Source organism: Manis pentadactyla, chromosome 15 (assembly GCF_030020395.1).
Source record: "Manis pentadactyla isolate mManPen7 chromosome 15, mManPen7.hap1, whole genome shotgun sequence".
Classification (NCBI taxonomy): Eukaryota; Metazoa; Chordata; class Mammalia; order Pholidota; family Manidae; genus Manis; species Manis pentadactyla.
Window position 1 is genome coordinate 34,659,187 of NC_080033.1, and position 21,105 is coordinate 34,680,291.

General features: G+C 45.5%; 1 protein-coding gene across 1 annotated transcript in view; it reads right to left on the minus strand.

The window, feature by feature from the left end:
• The window catches only part of ABCC12 (ATP binding cassette subfamily C member 12), a 57,875-nt gene that overhangs the window by 33,583 nt on the left and 3,187 nt on the right, over positions 1–21,105 (minus strand). The window contains 9 exon segments of the mRNA XM_057492742.1: positions 2,186–2,239; positions 6,091–6,381; positions 8,413–8,520; positions 10,923–11,073; positions 16,001–16,146; positions 16,606–16,779; positions 18,018–18,251; positions 18,540–18,687; positions 20,952–21,104. Coding sequence (XP_057348725.1) covers positions 2,186–2,239; positions 6,091–6,381; positions 8,413–8,520; positions 10,923–11,073; positions 16,001–16,146; positions 16,606–16,779; positions 18,018–18,251; positions 18,540–18,687; positions 20,952–21,104 — 1,459 coding nt within the window.

Consider the following 21,105-nt stretch of genomic DNA (forward strand, 5'->3'; position numbering starts at 1 on the left):
GCCCTGATGCAGGTTGGAGGGCACAGGCTGCTGCGGGCACATATGGCACCTTTGTGAGACCAGAACAAAGGCTCCCTTTTCTCCCCGGGGCCCTGAATGGATCCCACCCTGCTCATTCAGGACCCAGGTGCAGCACATAGCTTCCTCATCTGCAAACAGGGGCCCAGGTATGCTCCATCTTCAGGAAGCAGCCTCACCTCAGCTGCACATTTGGGGCAAGACCTAGTGCAAGGATGCAGGCCTGGGGCAGTCAGAGTTTCTAATTTTTCAAGAGGAGTAGAAAACTCAGTTTCATGTGGAACTTTTAGATGTTTAAAAATTGAACAACTCTATTTAAAACCTTGCATTGGCTCTAGGCTCTGACCCCAAGGAGATCATTTCTTTTAAGACAACCCCGCACAGTGGACATCCAACAGATAATGGTAGACACTGTTGGTGATGTCATGTTCAAAGTTGTCAGGGGAAGGGACATGGGAGGCAGGCCGAGGGGCTCAGAGCTGATGCTTGTGGGGCAGCAGCAGTGTGTCAGGACTGGGAAGGAGGAAAGCTAAGTCGTTCAAGGGACGTGATGCCATTTCACCTTGGGAATGGTCCAAGAGACAGAGAACATTAGACCTGAGGAGAAGACAGTGATAATTAACAATAATGGTAATAGTAATAACAATAGCTAAAATTAATTGGATATGTACCAGGCACTGCATTAAGTACACATAAAATGCTGATCACAAGGCCTGGTACTGGGAATTATCCTGTAACCAGTTGCAGGTACATTATCTTGTTTACTCCTCACCAAAATGCTCCTTAGCCCCATTTTAAAGATAAGGAAACAAAAGCTCATAGAAGGTAAGTTACTTTCCAAGGTTAAACAGTGGGCACAAGGCTGAGACAGGTAGTAAACACAGGCGGTCCAGAGCCCACTCATTGGTTTATCCTCTTCCCCCAGTGACCATGGTGCAGGGCCATGATCTCACCACTGTCATGTGGAGAGTCTATTTTCTTTGAGATGTTCCAAAGGGCCAGACCACAGGGCAGAAGTTAAAAAGAGGCAAACATCATTCCATATATATCGAAACTCTCCAGAGAGGATACTGGCTATGAAATAATGAGTTCCCCATCCCTGGATACAGCTGAGCAGAGGCTGGCTCATCTCCTCTAGGATGCCGTGGAGAGAAGTCACATTATTGGGTGGAGAACTGGGTTGGGTCACCTGTAACGCACCTGCGGACTCTAGGGTTATCACAGAGGCAAGCAGGGAATCCCAGAGCATGCGTGACCTCAGGCACTCACCTGATTCTGACCCCACCTTCAGGCATGGAAAGAGTCGTTACTATTTCTAGAAATGAGTTAACTGAGGCCAAGAGAAGTCACCCTGGTCTGGTGGGCTCTTCTGAACCCAGTGCCCTAGCTTCTACAAGGCACCTAGTCTCCCTGCTTTAGGCAAAAGCAATCACAGAGGCCCAACCTCTTCCTTAGTAACAGTGGAGTGAGGAGAAATAGGACTTCATATTTTTTCCTGGAGAATTTCTCATTCATTTGGGATGAGAAACCATGGCAATTTAGAGTTCTGTGAATACTGTAAAAGGCTTGGCCATTTCCCTGGGGTCTCATGGCTAGAAGTAGCAGACAAGGGACAGGAACCCTAAGTTCCTCCCTCTTCTTACCACAAGGTTTGCAGAGAGGCTGGGGGCATGTGACTGCTCTGCTTCGTGCATGCATCCGGCCACTCCTTCACTGAGGGAGCCTGACGGAGCAGCTGCTCTGGGCAGATGTGGAAAAACACATCTAAAGTCATCATGAGTTGCAGGCTCCTGGGTCCTCCCTGCCAAGCCATTGAGCCAGCCTTTCTCATCAGGACAGCCCAAAGTCGTGGGAAATCCATGAATTCACTGACCCATCTCCTCCTTTGATGAACATGGAGCTCTGGGCAAGGAAGCATCACCATTTAGCACACGCATCCTCGGGAGGTAAACCAAAGAGTGTGCAAAAAGCTCAGCACTCCTGGCTGAGGGGCAGGAAGCTGCTGAGCACACTGACCTCCTGGAAATCATGGTGAACTATGTGCACAGCATCCGAGCCCAGCTGCTGGGTCTGCTGTGCTCACAGGCCCCAAACACGGCAGGCAGGGAACCATTTCATTGCCACATCAGAGTTCCATTTTCACAGCTTACCTGTCCCAGGAGAGTGGCAATAGGGAGCTCTTTCCACTTCCAACATGCCCTCATAGTCCCAAGACCTTCCCCTACCAGAGAAACAGAAAAAGACACGTTCTCCCAGTTCTTAAAAGGGTCTTGGGTCAAATTCTTGCCCCCAAGCTGTGCTGGCCAGGCTGGGGCCAGGGGGTTGCTGTCGTCCCTAGGAAGTGACAGCTACAGCCTCATGCCCCAACCCTTTTACACAGCCTGGGGGGATGTAGGAACCTAAATCTTAATTAACAGCTTTCCCTTGCACAGCACAGCAGAGTAGGCACTTCTAGAAATCATGTCTAAGCGCTGATGTGAAGCAACCTTGTGCTAATCTGGGACACACAGGCCCTGGACATGAGGGCTGTCCCATGCCTAGACTCCAAGAAAGCAAATCTAATGGAAGTTAAAGGCTGTACAACCCAGGAAACAAGGATATCCTTTGAAGTACAGAGAGCTGTGTTCTTTTCAGAAGTCATTTGCAAAGTATCCTTTCACCATACTGAAACTCAGTCTGAGATTATTGAGTAGTTATGATATTTCAACATATTGGGTTCATGGATAATTCCACAACTACAGATTTATTAATTCAGCCACTGGCTGTTTTAGGGCCTGCTGTGTGCAGCACAGCTCTGAGCACCAGCACCAGCAACAGCACAGCAGCGAACACCCCAAGTAGCAGCCTGGGTCTGCCCTCATGGAACTCAATTTCAGCTGGGGGGATGGACAGGGAATAAGATAAATTAAATATGGGGGATGTCAGATACATACTTTAGAAACCAATAAATCCGGAAAGGGAAAGGGAGCTGGGGTAGCCTTACTAGAAAAGTGAGTGTCTTAGCTATAATTGCCCCAGAAACAGGCCCTGAACCAGGAATTTGAGTGAAGCTAGTTTATCTGGAGAACACCAGATGGCAAGAGTGGACATAGTACAGGAAAGAGGAGATGGCCTTTAGGATATAATATTACATCAGGTCCCACAGGAGCAAATGAAACTCAATCCTGCTGGGAGTCACTGGGAAACTGAGGGTGGTTTTACACCCCTAATGGCTGAAGGAGCCAGGGATAAATACCCATCAGCTGGTGTCTGAGAAATGGATTCTCAGCTATTGATACTCAGGCACATTGTGGGTGGAGGGGAGGGCTCTAGAGCACAGATGCAGATCCTGCAGTTGGAAGATGGCCTGGGCACACAGATGGGTCACTGGCAGTATCTGCTGTAGGTGATGTGTGAGCAGGAACCAAGGAAGTGAGGGAGCGAGCCAGCAGCTATCTGGGGGAACCATGCAGGCAGAGCGAGAGTCCACTGGAGGCTCTGGGGTCGGTGCACCCTCACACTGTGTTCCAGTGGACTCTTCAGTGCTGTAGTGAGAACATCTGAGAACACTCTCCTTAAGACCAGCTCTCCGGGCTCTCTTGGAGCAAAGATGCCCAGCAAGGGACCAAATACAGCTCCTTCCCCACACAAGCTAGACCATTACCTGGGCCCATCACCTGCTTGCCACCACCAGCATGCGAGGCTTGCTGCCTGTCATCACAAATTCCTTTGACAAGTCTTTACAGAACACCAGGCACCATGCTAGGCCCTGGGGACAAAATAGTGATCAAGATAGATGCAGTCCCCCTCTTATGGAGCCCACAGTGTCATTGAATCCACAAGGAAGTGAAGCTGACCCATTTTAATCCCACTAAAAAGACCTCAAGGAATTAGGGTATCATGGAGATTTGGGGACAAAGAGACAACAGGCATGGATCCAGCTTCCTTAGGCATTCGGCTCTCCTTTGAGTCCCGGCCACTACTTGGGGCCAGGTCTTTGCCTTCTAGGCTCATCCTTGTCTTCAGCAGAAAATCCATGAGGTCTGTGCCGCCTGGGTTTCTGATTATTCATTTGGTCACTCAGTGTCGGGAACCTGCTCTCTGCCAGGCTCTATCAGCATAAGGCCATGCTTGTGAACAAGGTAGATGCATACCCTGACCTCGAGGAGGCTACAGTATCTCATGAAACTGAATTTGAAAAAGCAAGGATATCCTGAATTCGGGACTTTGAAGGGCAGCACTTAAGCTGGACTTGACTGTCAGAGGGAAAAGGCAACTACACCTAACATCAGGTGGGGCTTACTGTGCGTTTAGCGTTTTTGTGTGGTTTCTCTTTTAGTTCTCACACCCACCTAGTGAAGTGGGTACTATTATTAAAATACCCATCAAGCAGGTAAAGAAACAGGCTTCAAGAGGTTAGGCTATATGCTCAAGGTTACAGAGCTGGTAAGTGTCTGGGGCTGGGATCCAGGTCCTCCAGTCTCTAGAGGCATACCCTTCACCCACATGACACCGGGCTGCCCCTACTATGTCTTCAACTTGTTTCACAAAACACTGACCATGTCCAGGCATTACCAACATACCAAAAAGGAGGAAAGCAATAGGAGGGCTAAAAGGCAGCTCCTTTAGGACATTTCCCTGAGGCCTCTCTGGACCAACTCTGAAGGCTCGGTTGGAGCAAGCTGGCTGCTGCACGTCAGTCGGGCAGTGATGAGAAAGCAAAGTGAGCTGCATCCGCCAGGACTTAGCTGAGAACTGAGCTCAGCTGCACTCAGCTGACTGAATATCATTTCCAATGAATATGTGGCAGATCCTCTTGTTAACTATACAAAGCACCACTTTACACCAGCTATTGAGCTTAGCATCACATAATAAATAAGAACCACTTCTTCTGTAGTGCTCGCACGGGGAAAGGGTGAGTCAACAAGATGGGAGATTAAAATACCAGGCACAGGATGAATGCTGAGACCTCTCTAACAAAATCAGCCCTATCCCCCGGGGAGTACCACCATCCGGGGAGCCCTGCCATGGGGGAGCACTGCTGCTGGCTCCCAGTGGAAGAAAACCTCATGTGTGAGGAGGCCAAACATTCCCTAAATGCAGGGCCACATCTAAAGACTAATTCCCCAGTACTGAGCAGCCAACAGGCTCTGGCTGCCTTCCTTTGCTGGGTTGCTTGTTGACCTCATTTGCTTTAACAAGCATGTTAGCTAAGAGCACAGACTCTGGGATCAGGCATCCCAGGTGTGCAGCCCTCTTCTGCACTTACCAGATATGTGATCTCAGGTGAGTTATTTAACCTCCTGCGAATCGGGCTCCTCAATCCTAAAGCGGGGGGATCTATAGTACCTACTTCAGAGGGTTATTGGGGTAGTGGAATGCATTCATTATGTACCTGCTAGAGAGCAAGTGATCATAATTGTCAGTGATTACTGATCATAGTACTCGAATATGAAATTAAGAACAAACATGAAAATGTTCATGAAATAGTTTGAGCCTGGCCACCCCAAATGGATTGTCCAGTCAGCATTGCAGCGCCCCCAACTACTATGCAGTTCCAGGATCAGTGCTAATACAACCACCACATTATCTTAGCTTGAAGAAGATATCTCCTCCCCTGTCTGTGTATATAGATTTAAAATTGGGGGAAGAAAACAGCCTGGTTAGGGACATCCCACCACCACCACCTCCAGCTCAAACTGGACTATATTAGGCCTTGCAAAGGCCAGTGCTGTGCAAAAAGAAGGAAGAAGAATGGAGGCCATATGTGGGGAAGTTGGGATTCCTATGGCCAGGATCCTCACTGAATTTAAACCACCTGATGATGTAACTGGCGTGTTGCTAGGCTACCGCTTCCACACCTTTAGGCAATAAGCTATTATTGTACTATATGGAGAGCTCGGCCCAGTGCTCTGGGCAGAGGCAGAGACTTCAGTGCTTGACCTACTGCCAGGAGAACAAGCCAGGTAATAAACCCTTTCACTCCAGAGAACATTTTGCTGTCAATTTCTTTGGTCACATTGAATCCATAGCAAACTTGCTTGGTGCTGAAGCCCATTGGCAAGGCACCACACCTTTAGAACACATGTCCACCTTTCTCAGCACAAAGTTTATATTGTGCAGAACCAATCTGGGGCTGCCTCTTTGCTCCTCTGGGCCAGCAACTCCCTTGGCTGATGGACTTAAACCTCAGCCTCTGAGGTTTGCCTCTGGCACTTGCTTCTTGAAAAACTGCTTTTTCTGGTTCTGCACTTTCTGTAGGTCTGCACTTTTCCTGCTGGCTTCTTGCTCCCATGTCAAGGTGGCATTTGATAAAAGCAAGACAGTATCTGGGTCTTCTGGTTGGGTGATGTAAGATGGGGGGCTTTTTTCTGTGAGAATTTTCTAAGATTAAAGAAACAAAATAAACTGGGTAGACATCATCCATGTGTAATAATCATCCCAATATACCTTCTAATGACCCAAAATCATAGTCTTGGCAATTCTACACTGGGCATCCAGGAAAGGTATTCTGAAGATAGTTACCCAGGAGACGCTGCAGCAGAAATGGACTAGCAGCTCATGCTGTCTGGGATGGATGCTTCTTTAACCACAAGGTCTGTGTGGGTCACCCATGGTAGAGAATGCTGGTCCCAGCTACATTTCACCTTCATGCCTAAGACAGTCAGCACTGCCAGTCTTTGGGCCTCATTGCTTGGCACTAATTCTTATGAAACCAAGGTCACATGCTCAGTCTCCACTGTATCTTCTCCGTAGGTCTCCACTCAGCTCAGTTCAATAAAACATTTGCCAAGTGCCTGCTCTGTGCCAGACTCTGGGGTAAATAGCAGAAATGCAGTTATGTTAAGGCATGGTTCCTGTCCTCGAAGAGGTTACCGTCAGGGGGGAGAGGGAAACACAGATCATTTCAGTGAAATGCAGCAGGGTCAAAGCATTGAAACTGCCAGAGAAGGGACACCTGGCTCCCCATCGTAGAGGTCTATGTAATGGGTGCTGAACTGAGTCTGTACATGTGCTGTGAATGCAAACATGAGGGATGGCAAAGGGAATGAAAGCTCTCTAGCAGAGGACACAGAATGAGCAAAGGCAAGGAAGCATGCGGCAGCTCGGTTTGTCGTGTGTGGGAAGGCAGGAAACAAGCGATTCAGGGTCACCAAGACACAGAGCTCAAGGTAGGAAGGGGATAGGAAGTGAGGCAGAGGCATATCTGCGGACCTCCTTACTGACAGAGGGCTCAGTTTCAGGCCTGAAGAAGTTAAAGATTTAAAGATTTCGAGTGGTGAATATCAGTGGTCAGACCAATATTTTAAGAGCTCTCCAAGTGGCTGAGTGCAGTATGGATTTGAAGAGAACAACACTGGAGAAGGAGGACTGCTCCTCAGTCTCTGTGATAGTTCAGATGACAAGTGATGAGGCCTTGAATGAAGGTGATGGCAGCAGGGACAGAGCAGAGGTTGAGGAGTTAAGAAATGGCACGTTTCCTCTAGTCCAAGATACCTGATATCATCATACATACAATTAATGTGAGATGTTGATTCCTATGTTTTGTTCAAAAAGTGATAATTCAACAGTGCCACCTTCCAATTCAATCATACAAACAATGCCTCTTCTTAAAAAAAGAGGATATAGTGGCCAGGAGGTGACTCAACAGGGTTCTTGATTGGCTGGATGTGTACGGTAGGGGGGAAACAAGATACAGGCACCTCGGATTCTTAAGATGACTTCCAGATTGCTGGCTTGAGTGAAGAAAATCATCACTCAATAAAATAACATCTCGGTCAATCCACAGATGTCTGACCCTGCTGTTCTCTTGTCTGGAATGCCCTCTTCTGTTTCCTCTCTTTGCCTGAACTTCAAAACTCTGTTTACCTGCCCTTCTTGGATGCCACTTATATGCTTACTCGGGTACCTGGGCCTGTCCTGTACTGGAGGCTCTGCCTTTTACTTGCTTTTCCACAATGCCTTGAATGTAGGAAACACACAGTTAATCTTTGGTGAATGGCTGAATGGATAAAGTGACTAAGTGAGTGCATAAATATGGAGTCCACCACCTCTTCATCACTTCCAAAACCACACCCATCGTAGGGCAAATTAGTAGAGGAGGGGATGGCTCAGCGCAAACCCATCCCCACCTCACTCCTGGAACAACTTAAGATTTGATTTGGATCAAGAGTGAAGGATCAGGAACATAGTCTCCATCTCCGGGTATGGCAACTACTTCATATTCACTAGGGCAGACCGCTGTAAACCGCCGCCTGTGCCTTCCTTGATGCATATCTAGCTGAATGGAGGGCCTCCTCCAATGTCCACACCAGGGACTAGCCCTCAAATGAGTTGACACTGCTTCCCATATCTAAGAATTTTCCCACCCAAAAATGAAATCTGTCTTCCCTACTCACCCAGTGTTAGTTATACCTTCATTCTCCTTAGGGAGACACGGGCTTCAGCCACTGCTTTGACCGAGAAAGGCAAGATTGCAATTGAAAGCTTCATTACATTAAACATGGCAATCACACTAAATGCCTGAAGGAGAAAGGAGAGGTCTAAGTGTTAGGGCGGAGTGTTGCCTTGGCTCTAGACCATCATATCCACAGGGCTTATGTTTACTGAGTTGAAAGACGGTGGCACAGGTGGAATTCTCCCAGAAACACTTTTTTCACTTCATGGCTCAGAAATCATGGGTTGGCAAATTAGAGATAGTAACATCTTAATCTATTTTGCATTTCGAATTTCACCAAAATGGCAGAAGATTTATCCCCTTATCTCTGCCAATCCAGAAAGGACAAGACCTGAGGGAGGCCTCTAACCGAATGCATTTGGAAATCTCCATCCATACATAAAACATCCATAATACATGTGGAAGGCCATGTCTTTACTTGGCCTAGACCATTCGCTGAAAACCCTATGCAGATTTTCCTGAATCATCTCCTTCCCTCAGTTGCTTCAAAGCTAGAGCATCCTCTCCATACCACACACAGCCCAGGGAGACCATCCCTAGAAGAACCACCTGGCCATGCCGACTGCTGGACTGTGACTTCTGGTTCTCCTGCCCCCAGGCTCTGCCTTCCATGCGCTGCCTCCTCACACACCGGGGAGAGGTTTGACAGCCTTTGTTCAACAGCCATCCCGAAGAGTTACCTCCCCTCTTCACTGGGTCTTCCTCACTGAGCCCTGCCTGGTGGGTGGTTAATATCACACAGGCTCAGTGAAAACAAGTCTCCTTGCTCTATCGTGCCCCAGGGGTGCATGATCTCTCTCTCAGATGTCATCTCCTCTGCCTGACTTGTAATTAGCAGCCTCTCCCTAATCTCACGTTTAAGAATTATACAACTTCCATTGACAAACCTGGAGTGATGCTGCCTGCTTTAAATGGGCCCCATGAACAGAGCCCTGGGCTTCACCTAATCCTAGTTCATTATGACAATCATGGGGGAAGCTCCTTTCATCACATCTGGTCCCAAATCCATCCCCAAAGAGGACTCAGCTTCCCAGGTCCCAAAGCACTATCTTGGCTCAGAAAACCCAGGCCTTGGTTAATAGGGCACCTGGGCTGCCTGATGTGGCCAGGTGCCTCTGAGCTGATTTCCCATTGCCATGGCCCTGGCAGAACAGGAGCATGCAAAGGATACTAAATCTAAAGAAATACTGAGTCTTGCATTCAGAGAATTTATTCTTTTTCTAGATATTTTCTAAATCATCTTTTTAGAAAATATTAGCTATGTGCATTTGATTTGGTTTCAAATTTATTTGCTTAGTGTGTTGCTGGGGGAAATTTTTTTGTTGTCTGGGACCATAGAATAGAGTCACAATAATTGGGTTGCATTCCATTCAGGCTTCAGTACATCATTGCCATTCACTCTGGCTTTTCGTTCATGGCTGAGTTCAAGTCCCTAGAGTGTGTGAGATTAAACTGTGTATGAAGAGCCTGAGAAATAAAAGCACCTCTCGAAGAAACACAGGGCAGCAAAGGATTGATAGCCCCACAGCGGATGCCCCAGCAAGAACATCTTGCCTTCTTAAGCTTCCCCACTTCCCCCCAAAACCTCTGGTTTTGGTGCAGTTCTGCCTCTGTGAGTTTGTCTATACTTGGTTCTTTCATTTTCTCTCTTTTTTTTTCTTGCCTTTATTGACTTGGCCTTCAGATCCTGGCTTTAATATCTTACCCGTTTTTTTCTTTATTTCAGCCAAGGGCCATTTCTCCTCTAGCTCAGAGTTCCTTTACCTTTGAATGCACAGGCCCCCTTGTAAAAACCTGAGCATTTCATATTCAGCCTAATTCTCCCTCTAAGGCTTTCAAACCAAATTTGTCTGGCCTGGGTGAACATCAGGCTAATAAGAATAGCAAACACTTAACCCAGCATATACTACATACAAGGTGCTATTCCACATGCATTACATAAAATAACTCCTTCAGTCCTCACAACCGTAGGGACTCATATCACCCCACCAACACATAATAGGACCAAGAGAGTTTCAATTAATTGCCATAAATCATAATTACTAAGTAGTAGAGTCACAATTTAAACAAGGGGGACTCCGACCCTAATACCACTGCCTCTCTCAAAATCTACATCTCCTCCCGCCCAGATAACTCACACAAACTCTCTTTCTTGTAGGACATGATACATATAAACAAAACATTCAAGTGCTCTTTTGGTTTCATTTTTTTCCTCCAAATATTAAATTGTGTTCCAATTAACTACTACCTTTGCACTGCCATAGACTACATAAGAGTCACTGCTAGGCTCCCTGAGGCTCCCTGTCACTCAAACATTTGTTTTTAAAAGTCAGGGTGAAAAAAAAAAGCCTGGCCCACTGTAATTGGGTGTTCTCCTGCCAATGCCAGGCAAAGGTGGGGAAGAGCTTCCCACTCTACACTTGCTGGGTTTGGGATGCAAGAGGCCAGCTCTACAGACGGTTCCTACCACCGGGGCTGTGGGCTTGAGTCTGAGAAGGATGCGGCAGGTGAAGGTCAATACAGTGGCTATGGTGGATGCAACATGGGCCAGGGCTGAGTTTCCACTTTGGACAAATCCAGCTTTTTCCAGTAATTTCCTTTCCCTCTTCCTTATATCTGTGAAAGAGAAAACAATACTACATTAAGAAATTTATTATGCCTGTCTGATCATCCTGCAAATAAGTGTTAAGGATTCCTATTGTGAAGTTTAAATGAGAGGAAGCACAGACTGCCCTGAGCATAATTCCAGCATGCTGGGAGCTCAGTGCATGTCTACTGCCATGCTGGGTGGTTTCTGAGGTCCCTTCTAATACTCATCCTCTGTGTCAGGAGTCATACACTCAGACATCTACAGGGCCCAGGCAAGTCATAAATGAAGGGAATGGTCAGACAGTAAGACCAGAGGGAGGGTTTGGAGTGAGACAAATGGGGACCATATGCCTCCATGTAAAGAGCAGCCACCTCTCAGTGCATAGCAACCTAGGGTCACTGTTTGCAACTGTTCCAAAGTCTGAGATCTGGAATTTTGTGAGACATCTCTCCACTCCTACTTTTGTTAGGAACTACTTGAAAGAAGTATTTAAATACTGTAGGGGCCAAACAAAACACATATGCCAGCCTGAAGACTGCCAGGTTGAGCCTCTGCCCTGTGTCTCAGGAGCAGCTACAAAAACCCAAGAGTATTTTTCTCTTTTCTATGTCTGGAAGAGGCCCACAACTCTGCACCACTCATAAATTAAACTCAAACTCCTGCCCCTGGTGTTTAAAGTCCTCATCCCCAATTCCAGCCTCCTCTGCAAAACCAATTGACACTAGCAACCCGGCACCACAGCCATGCCCACTGAGTGCTCACCATGTGTCAGGTGCTCTGCAGCACACTGCACAGACAATCTCTCATTAGGACACTCTCACTACCATGTGAAAAGGGGGAGATTATATTATGCCCTCTGCCAGGAGAGGAAGGTCTTAGCAGGTTAAATAACTTGTCTTTTAAGTGCTCAAGGCAGAACTGGAACCTGGTTCTACTGCATTCCAAGCTCTGCTGTCCACATGCCCTTCACCTTGAGAACACCCAGCCACCTCCTTTTCTCCAAGCACTCCCTTGAATCTCCACCTCTATGCCTTTGCTCCTACCTGGGGGGCTTCCCCAGTTCTGTCTGTGTCCAAATCTTTGCTGTTTTTCAAGGCCTATCTAAAATGCCACCTCTGCCATGAGGCTCTTCCTGACCTCTCCAGCCTGGTGTGCTCAACCCCATGGAGCTTCTCTGTTTCTTTTGTGGCATTTTTCTCATTTTATCTTATAATTAATTCATATGTTGACTCATTCAACAAATTTTAACCTGATGTCTACTATATTCCAGGTGCTGTGCTGGGTGTTAGGGAATATAAAAGGAAATTGTCTCAGCTCTCTTTCAGTTGGGGAGGTAGACAATAAAGAAATAAACAATTAAACAATATAATTATGAATTGATATGGGTGATATGAAAGTAATAAATGGATTGAAATGACTAAGAGGAACTGGCGGGAGTGAACCTGTTCAGGACCATGGTCAACGCCTCTCTGAGGCAGTGACATTGACACAAAGTCAGCATGAACATCTAGCAGAAGAGCATTCTAGCCAGAGGGAACGACTGAAAAGATCCTGAGGCATGAATGAGTGTGGATCTTGTTCTAAAAACAGATAGAGGGTTCGCAGGGCTCAAGCAGAATCACCAAGGGTCATGGTATGATGTGATGAGGTCAGAGACATCAGCAGGGGCCAGATCATGCTGGATCTAATAAGACATATAAAGGAATTTGGATTTCATTCAAAAGTCGTAAATTTGAATAATCAAAGTGTGATAAGAAGCCACTAAAGATTTTTCATCAGGGGAGGGACAGGATCTGATGGATATATATATATTTTTTTCTGATGGATATTTTTAAAAGGTCACTCTGGCTGTTGAGTGCATAACAGATTTTAGGCAAAGCATGAAAGCAGGGGTTGCATTTACAGGTTCTTGCCATAGTCCAGAAGGGGCAGAATATTGCTGGGACTAGGGTGGTGGTGGAATACAGAGAAGCAGACAGATTCCAGATATATTCTAGAGGTGGAGTGCACAAACTTACAGCTATTTTTTATCTTAGTTAGCACATATGGATAAAATGAGAGTTCCTGTGGCCAGGATTCTCACCTGGCCCTGGTTGACTAGCTCACTGCACACCTGTGGGCAATTTGACTGTATATAAAGACCTCCGCCCAGTGCTCTGGGCATGACATGGTGGCAGGGCTGCAAGGCTGCAGGAGAGCAGAGGCTGGAGTGGTGGCGGCGCCAAGAACAGAGGCCCAGAGGACAGCTGTGGGACAGAGGGGCCCAGAGGATGGCTGTGTGGGATGGCTGTGCAGGCAGAGAGGCTCAGAGGATGGCTGTGGGACAGAGGGTCCCAGAGGACAGCTGTGCGGGTGGAGAGGCTGGGAGGACGGCTGTGCAAGTATAGAGGCCCAAGGACGGCTGTGCGGGCAGAGGGGCCCAGAGGCAGAGACCGGCTTGATGCATACAGACTCGCTCTGAGTGAACGGGATTTTAGTGACTGACCTGCCACCTGGAAATAAAGTTGGGTATAACCCTTTCACCCCAAGAATATTTCACTGTCAATTTCTTTGGTTATATTGAATCCATAGTGGACTTTCCTGGGGCTGAAACCCATTGGCAAGACAGCACATTACTAAGTTAGCATTTGGTAAATAGTTCTTGAATTAAACTAACTTGTGTTAAATTGAGTTGAGCTAAATTGAATTAAGTCAAATGGAATAAAATTTAATCAAATCAAATAAATCATGCTGAGTGAGTTCAGTGTGTGAGGAGATATTTCTGGGTCTTCAGCGAGGGCCCCGTAGGCCTGACAATGCCCCAGCCTGGGGCCCATCTGGCAGGCTCAGAAGTACATTTTCTGAAGTCACTCCCTAAAACATGGATATACAGTTTCAGGTCCAATTACATGCTGATCTAAAAGTGTAATTGTAAATCCAGAGAGTCAATTTTAACAGTAGTTCAGATCATTAACCGGCCAACCACCTGTGTCTATGTCAGCAATTATGTAAATGTTCCTGCAACTGGATTTGCATTTATATTTGATTGAAATGGTTTTAATATCAGCTTTTAAAAAACTATATATATGCATTCTTGTATTTGCAAGCCATGTTGAGTCAGTGGGTTACCCAATCACGATGAGGCTGCTACAAGTGAGGACATATATGTATAACTGTGAGTGACTACATGTGTACGTATAAACATCTTCTAAGACAAGGAAATAGCTTGAGACAGCTCTTCTCCTGCACTGATGTTTTAGTAGATTATTTTTGCAAAAGGTGACTGGTCAGTACCAGCTTCCATATGCCCCAGTAAAGGCTAAACGTTATGTCATTCACCTGCTGAGCTCTTGGGTTCACTAGAACAGATGCCTAAATCTATTGTAAAATCTCCATAATCCCTTGAAGCACCTGCAGCTCAGGGGGCGTTCTCCTCAGCCCCCTTCTGGAATACCTGGCCCTGGGAACTTAGAACCCCTTAGAAGAGCACATTCTAAAGAGAAAGTGGTTCTACTTCACATTTCCCTGTATGGCCCCGGAAGATGACTGGTTAGCCAGAGACGGGTAAGATTCCTCAAGGGAGGAACAACCTAAGACAGGCACAGTCGCAGGGGGGCCATCAGGTGAGAAATTGGGGATCAACAGAGGTGAGGCTTAGAACCTCACCCCCCCTGTCCTGAGAGAAATCTTCTGCATACGTGGATGTTTTATTGCCCTGGTCTAGCTTGGATTAACACATAGTCTACAGGCACACACCTGATCATCTACATTTGCTCTCTTACAACACTAAACTATGTTTTCTACCTTTATCTTGTATCTACCTACCACTTCAGCATTTTATTAAAAATAATAATAATAAAGAGAGAAATGTGGTATCCACATATAAATCAAGTATAAAAATCAAATGAGTATTCATATTTGAACTGACTGTTTATAGTTCATAATGCATGAGCAAAACCGAAGATTTCTGTGATGGCTGCCCTTGTACTGTTCACCATGTAAGAACTTATTCACTATGTAAGAATTTGTTCTCCATGTAAGAACTTGTTTGTTATGCCTCAGAAGATTGGAGACTGATGAAAATTAGGCTTGGGGTGGGTTAATGATTGTGCATTGAGCATTGACTCCCCTATACAGAATTTTATTGTTGTTAACAATCATTTGATAAATAAATATGGGAGATGCCCTCACAAAAAAAAAAAAAAGTACACATTTCCAATGGTAAAATAATAAGTGACCCGGATGTAATGAATATAGTCAAGATATTGTAACAGCTTGGTATGGTGATAGCTGGTACCTAGAACTGTCATGTATATAAATGTTGAATCACTATGTTGTACACCTGAAACTAATGTAATGTAATACTGTATGTCAACTACCCTTCGATAAAAAATAATTATCTACAAAAAAAAAAGAAAAAAAAATCAAACAAATATTCATATCTGAACTGACTGTTTATAGTTCATAATGCATAATCAAAACCGAAAGCTTCTGTGATGACTGCCCTTGTAATGTTCACCATGTAACTTCACTATGTAAGAATTTGTTCTCCATGTAAGAACTTGTTCGTTATGCTTCAGAAGATTGGAGACTGACGAAAATTAGGCTTGGGGTGGATTAATGATTGTGCATTGAGAATTGACTCCCCTATACAGAATTTTATTGTTGTTAACAACCATTTGATCAATAAATATGAGAGATGCCCTCACAAAAAAAAAAAAGTACACACTTCCAATTGTAAAATAAATAAGTAACTGGGATGTAATGTATAGCATAAGGAATATAGTCAAAATATTGTAACAACTTGGTATGGTGATAGCTGGTACCTAGAATTATCATGTATATAAATGTTGAATCACTGTGTTGTATACCTGAAACTAATGTAATACTGTGTGTCAACTACCCTTCAATAAAAATAAAAAATAAAATAAAAAAAAAAGAAAGTGGTTCTTTAAGCAGCTGCTCATCCTACCTCTCTAATGGTGTTGGTAAAAGATTTCTCCCAGGCATACATTTTAATCAGTTTGATGCAGGTCAGAAACTCATTTATTGTCTGAACTCACTTGTCTGTCGCCGAAATTGCTGATCTTCGGAAAGCTGAATTGAGCTTAGCCATAAACATCTGAAATCAAGGTACAAACACTGTGTTCAGAGAGAATTGCTGAGTTGCAGCTGGCTTAAAAGTCCAGAAATCAGAGTATAAGTGCCAAGAAAAGTTCTAAGGGAAGTTGGCCTGAGATTCTCAGCTGAGTCCTTCTCTTGAGTTGTGGCAGCTAATGTGATCTGGGAGGCCCCCCTGGAGATATGGAAGGTGATATAAATACATGAATTGCAGGATGCAAAGAGAGCTTTGAGGGCTTTGACAAACTGAAGAAGCATTTCGCCCTCTCCCCTGGCATTCAGATTCAAGTTTTTAAAAAAACTACGCTGTGCCAGCAATAAAAGCACATCTGTGAGCATGAAGGGGAGTCATAGGCTTCAGGCCCATGGACTGGGCGCCCAGCGTTCTATCCAGTTCAGTCAGAGTGTGTGTGCAAAATGCAAGTGTGAAGCAGTTATAACTGCAAAGACCTGCCATTACCTGGATGGGGATGAATATGACATACATGGATATCCCAATGAGAGCTGTGGGCCCCAGAATGAAAAAGGCATACACCACACAAACAGCCATTAGGACCAGGATGGTGGCTGGCAAGGGACAAAACAAGGCAGCTTCAAACAAGGAATAACTATCACTGGATAGTATATTGAGCACCTGGAAAGAAAGCACATGGATTCAGTCTTTGGAAGGGACACTCAAAATGCTTCCTCAGCTGAAGGCTTTCAGAGTGGCTGAGAGGTCTGAAGAGAGAAGAGAAAAACTCTCTAATAGTGGGTGGGGAGTCGTCAGGGAACCAACACGATGAGTTTGGTCTTTTAGAACCAAGAATTCCAAAGAAGAAAAGTGTGAAGAGTAATGTTACCATCTAGAGCATGCTGCAGAGACTGCTTGCTATCCATCCTATTTCTCCTTCTTCCTTATTAGCACAACTCCGCTTTACCCAGGGCAGCAGCGAGCCCTGCGAGACTGCACTTACCGGCCTACTTCATGGAAGGAGTGTGGCCATGTGACTATGTTAAGGGCAATGTGATAAAAGCCAAAATGTCAAATGGGACTTTGTGGATGAAGTCTTACAGAAACCAAACTCAACTTAGAAAACATACTCCTGTTGTTCTTCTCTCTTACCAGCTATCTTGAAACATGGCTGAGATGGGCATCCATCCTGAACCAGTATGAGAGCCATGTGCTAGGACAGTGATGAAAAAGACAGAAAGATCTGAAAGTCCCCATACCAGCCCTGGATTGTCCTTTTCCAGACTCCTCTTACAAAAAGTGAAATAAATCCATCTTGTTTAATCCACTGTTACTTTGGGTTTTTTGTTATATGCAGGTGAGTCTAATCATAATTGATAAAGGATGCTTTGAACATACTGAAGGAGCAACTTTAAGAAAGAAGCAAGTCTTTTCTCTTACCTCATACCATCCAGGGTTCCCTTGACTAAGGAAATTTTCTTGTATAAATGGTCAGGATTTTATTACTAAGGATTAAGCAAATGTCATCTCTGAAGTCCAACAGCTGTGGTCTTCATTATGACTTTGGCACCCCAAATACCACACTGATGGCAGTCAATCAATTTCATTAAATGCCTATAGGGTGCCCCATGCTGCCTCAGTGTCCTCCTTGGGAATTAGATGAGGTCACCTAAGCTCTCTTCCTACTGGAACAGGGCAGTCTTTCCAAATTCTCCAGCTCAAATGCAGCCCTCTTTTCCCTGTATTCCTTTGGTGTTTTAAGTCTCCACCTCATCATTTAGCAGGGAGATGGGACATGATAGGCAGGACACTGACAAACAAAAGGGAAGCAGATGTCCCATCCAGGAAACATATCTCACACATATTCAGAAAATTCACAATTTAATTTCTAAAATTAGACTCCTTCTGGGCCAGCTTACCTCACCAACAGAGATATGTGTCAGCATCTTGAAAGACACCAGGTTTTCGAAAACCAGGGTAGAGATTGCCACCTTCAACCAGATCGCTGTGCGATAATTTATGGCCCAGGCAAGGACCCAAAAGAGGACTTTGGTAAACTCAGTTGCAAAAAGGGCCATGCACAGGCCAATGCCAACCCAGACATTCCTGGAGATGCTCTCAGTCTGCTGTAGGATTTGGTGAATGAGAACTGTCTGTAAAACAGTATGGTGGAGAAAGGAGAGGGCCGCTGGGGGTTGAGGTTGGTATAGGAGGCCTCAGATAATGTCAGCAAGCTGACTTTATGAGGCAAACTTTTTAATTAATTTTAGTGACTGCTGCTGTGCTTGACAAGGATTAGCTTTATGAAAATTTGCCCCCAAGGAGCTCAAAGATAATGACAATGTATAAACCCACCAGCTCGTAGAGAAAGTAACTAATGACATTCTTGGCCAGTATGGGGATGTAGGAGATAAGGCAGAAAAAAGGTCGCCCCCACTCACCGGCCCTATGGCTGCCATGATAATACACAGGATGTTGGCCACAATATCCATCAAAACACGCGTCTTCTGGAATGTCCAGACCACTTGGTCCAGAGAGGCTTTCTCAGAACCCACCCTTTCTACCTCTTCATCCCAGAGGATTCGCAATCTGTGATGAAAGAACAGGAAGAAGGAAAGGGACTTACACTTACACTTGCTGTTTGAAACAACTTCAATGGACAAACCGAGCAACGGTGTTTAGCATAACCCTCATCCATGGCACAGGTGGCTTCGGACAAGCAACATCGATTCTCTTTTCTCCTTTTCCAGGACAGGTGGGATATGGGAGGGGCAGGGGCAAAGTCTTGACACAGGCATATTTGGGCACTTTCTAGGCCTCCATTTCCTGCTTCTACTGCCCATCTCTGGCACAATACCAGTTCTGATTTAAAAAAACAGAGGCAACAAAGAAATCAAGAGAGATATCTTGTCCCAAGCAGGGAGGAGTTTGTCCATTTCAAAGACCTGAAAGAAGGCCAGTGTGACAGAAGCACAGTGAGAGAGGAAGGGCTGACATGGCACAGGGAGACAGGCAGGGCCAAAAGTGGTAGAGCCTCTAGTTTTCAGGAAGGAGTTTACATCTCATTTGAGTGCCAAGGAAGTCACTCCAGGTTTTTAAGCTTTACTGACAAAATCACTTTACATATCTAAAAGAACCTTCTGGTTGCTGTGAAAGTAAAGGATTATGAGGGGGCAAACGCAAAAGCAGAGGGAGCACAGTAGGAGACTGTAGGCGTAAGAGAGAAGTGACAGTGGCTTGACACTGGATTTAAGGAAAGTGGGTTTGAGAAAAGATGGACGGAGACAGCAGGACTTGCTGATAAATTAGATGTGAAGAAAAGGGAAGAGGCATCAAAGATCCCAGTGTTCTGGCTTGACCAACTGTATGAATGGCATTTACGGACATGGGGCAAAGAGGAAGAAGAGGAGAACACCATCAGGGAGTGGCTGTGGATCAAGATTGCAACTGTGGATACAAACACCTGTAAGTCATCCAAGTGCAGCTGTCCAGATGGAGGCTGGGCAGAGGGATTCAGAGTCTGGAAGGGAGGCATAGACTGAAGACAGCATGCTATTGAGGTTGTCAGGACATGTTTGGTGATTAAGCCTTTGCAGTGAATAAGATCACCTAGCAACAGACAAAGCATGGAAGAGAAGAGGATCTAAGTTGATTTGGGGCAGATGCAGACAGGGATGTAGTGGCTAGAGAACTGGAAGGAAAATCTAGTACTCCATGGGCACCAGCCAGTCCAGCCCCTTTCTCTCTGTGCTCAACTTTCTCCAACTATATATTCTGGAAACTGCCACTGAATGAGATTTCTGCAGGGCACAGATGAGGGGTACTACAATTGTAGAAGCAATTGTGAGACCATGATTAAAACTCCTAGACATTTGAGCACATATGCAAGCCTTGCACTTTACTACACATAGCCAGAGATAAGACCTCCAGAAGAATCGAACTCAGAGAGAAGGCTTGGAGAACTTCCCCATTGTTTAAAACACTATGATTCATCAGAACCTCAAAGTTCAATGCAGCTGGTAGAAAGAATTAAGTTGATAACTTTTTGCTGACACTAGCAAATCTTTATAAACTCTTAAATGAAATCAGCAAAATTATTAACCATTATATATTTCACTTTATTTAAAGAAAAAAACATGACCTGTAAATGGGGAGGAAGAAGAGACATTGATCCACAGAAGGTGGTAGCACAGAGTGTGTTTAACCAGAGCAGAAAAATTCCTGGACAGACCCACGCTGCCATTTAACAGCACCGTCTCTGGGGTGTAGAACCAGAGTCCAGTGGGGCTTCTTTCACTATTTAAACTTCTGTTGTTTTCACATTTTTATAATGAATATGAATTCATTAGGTTGAACCAATGAAAGTTACATTTATTGCAATTTGAAATTGTCAAATATTGGCAGTTCCCTTTGATCTAACCTAGGTATATTTTCTAATGCGGAAGTCCAATAATGATTTTTAATTAAAACAGAACACAGTGCCTGGAGCTGCATGCAGTGGTCCAGGTCGGGGCCAACCAGCACAGAGCAAAGTGAAATTCTGGCCATCATTGTTCTGACATAGCGTTTCTACCAAACAGCCAACAGTGTGGCCAGAATGGTCCTAAGCCTCAGGCCAATAGCTCTCAAGCAGTCCTTTCTCCCCACCAACTCTCCCCAGTCCCCCCTCTCCAGATATTGAGCCAAGAATTTCAGTCAGCCCAGCCCATGTCAGGGAGCAGCCACTGCAAAGGGCCACTGGGACCCACAGATGTCCATTTCCACACGGGGAAATGCGACCACACACAGGGTCTCACAGGCCCTTTCCCAGGGAGGGCCCCCCCTCCCACAGTGACCCAGGCAGACCCCGGTACCTTTCGGCGTTGACGTCAGATGAGTCATATGACAATGGGGGCAGGGTGTCCACAGTCAGCGTGTGCTTGTAGCCTCTAACCATCACAGGTGTGAGCCAGGAAAAGGTGGCGAAGGAGAGCAGCCCCACATCATCCACTGGGTTGGAGGCCAACC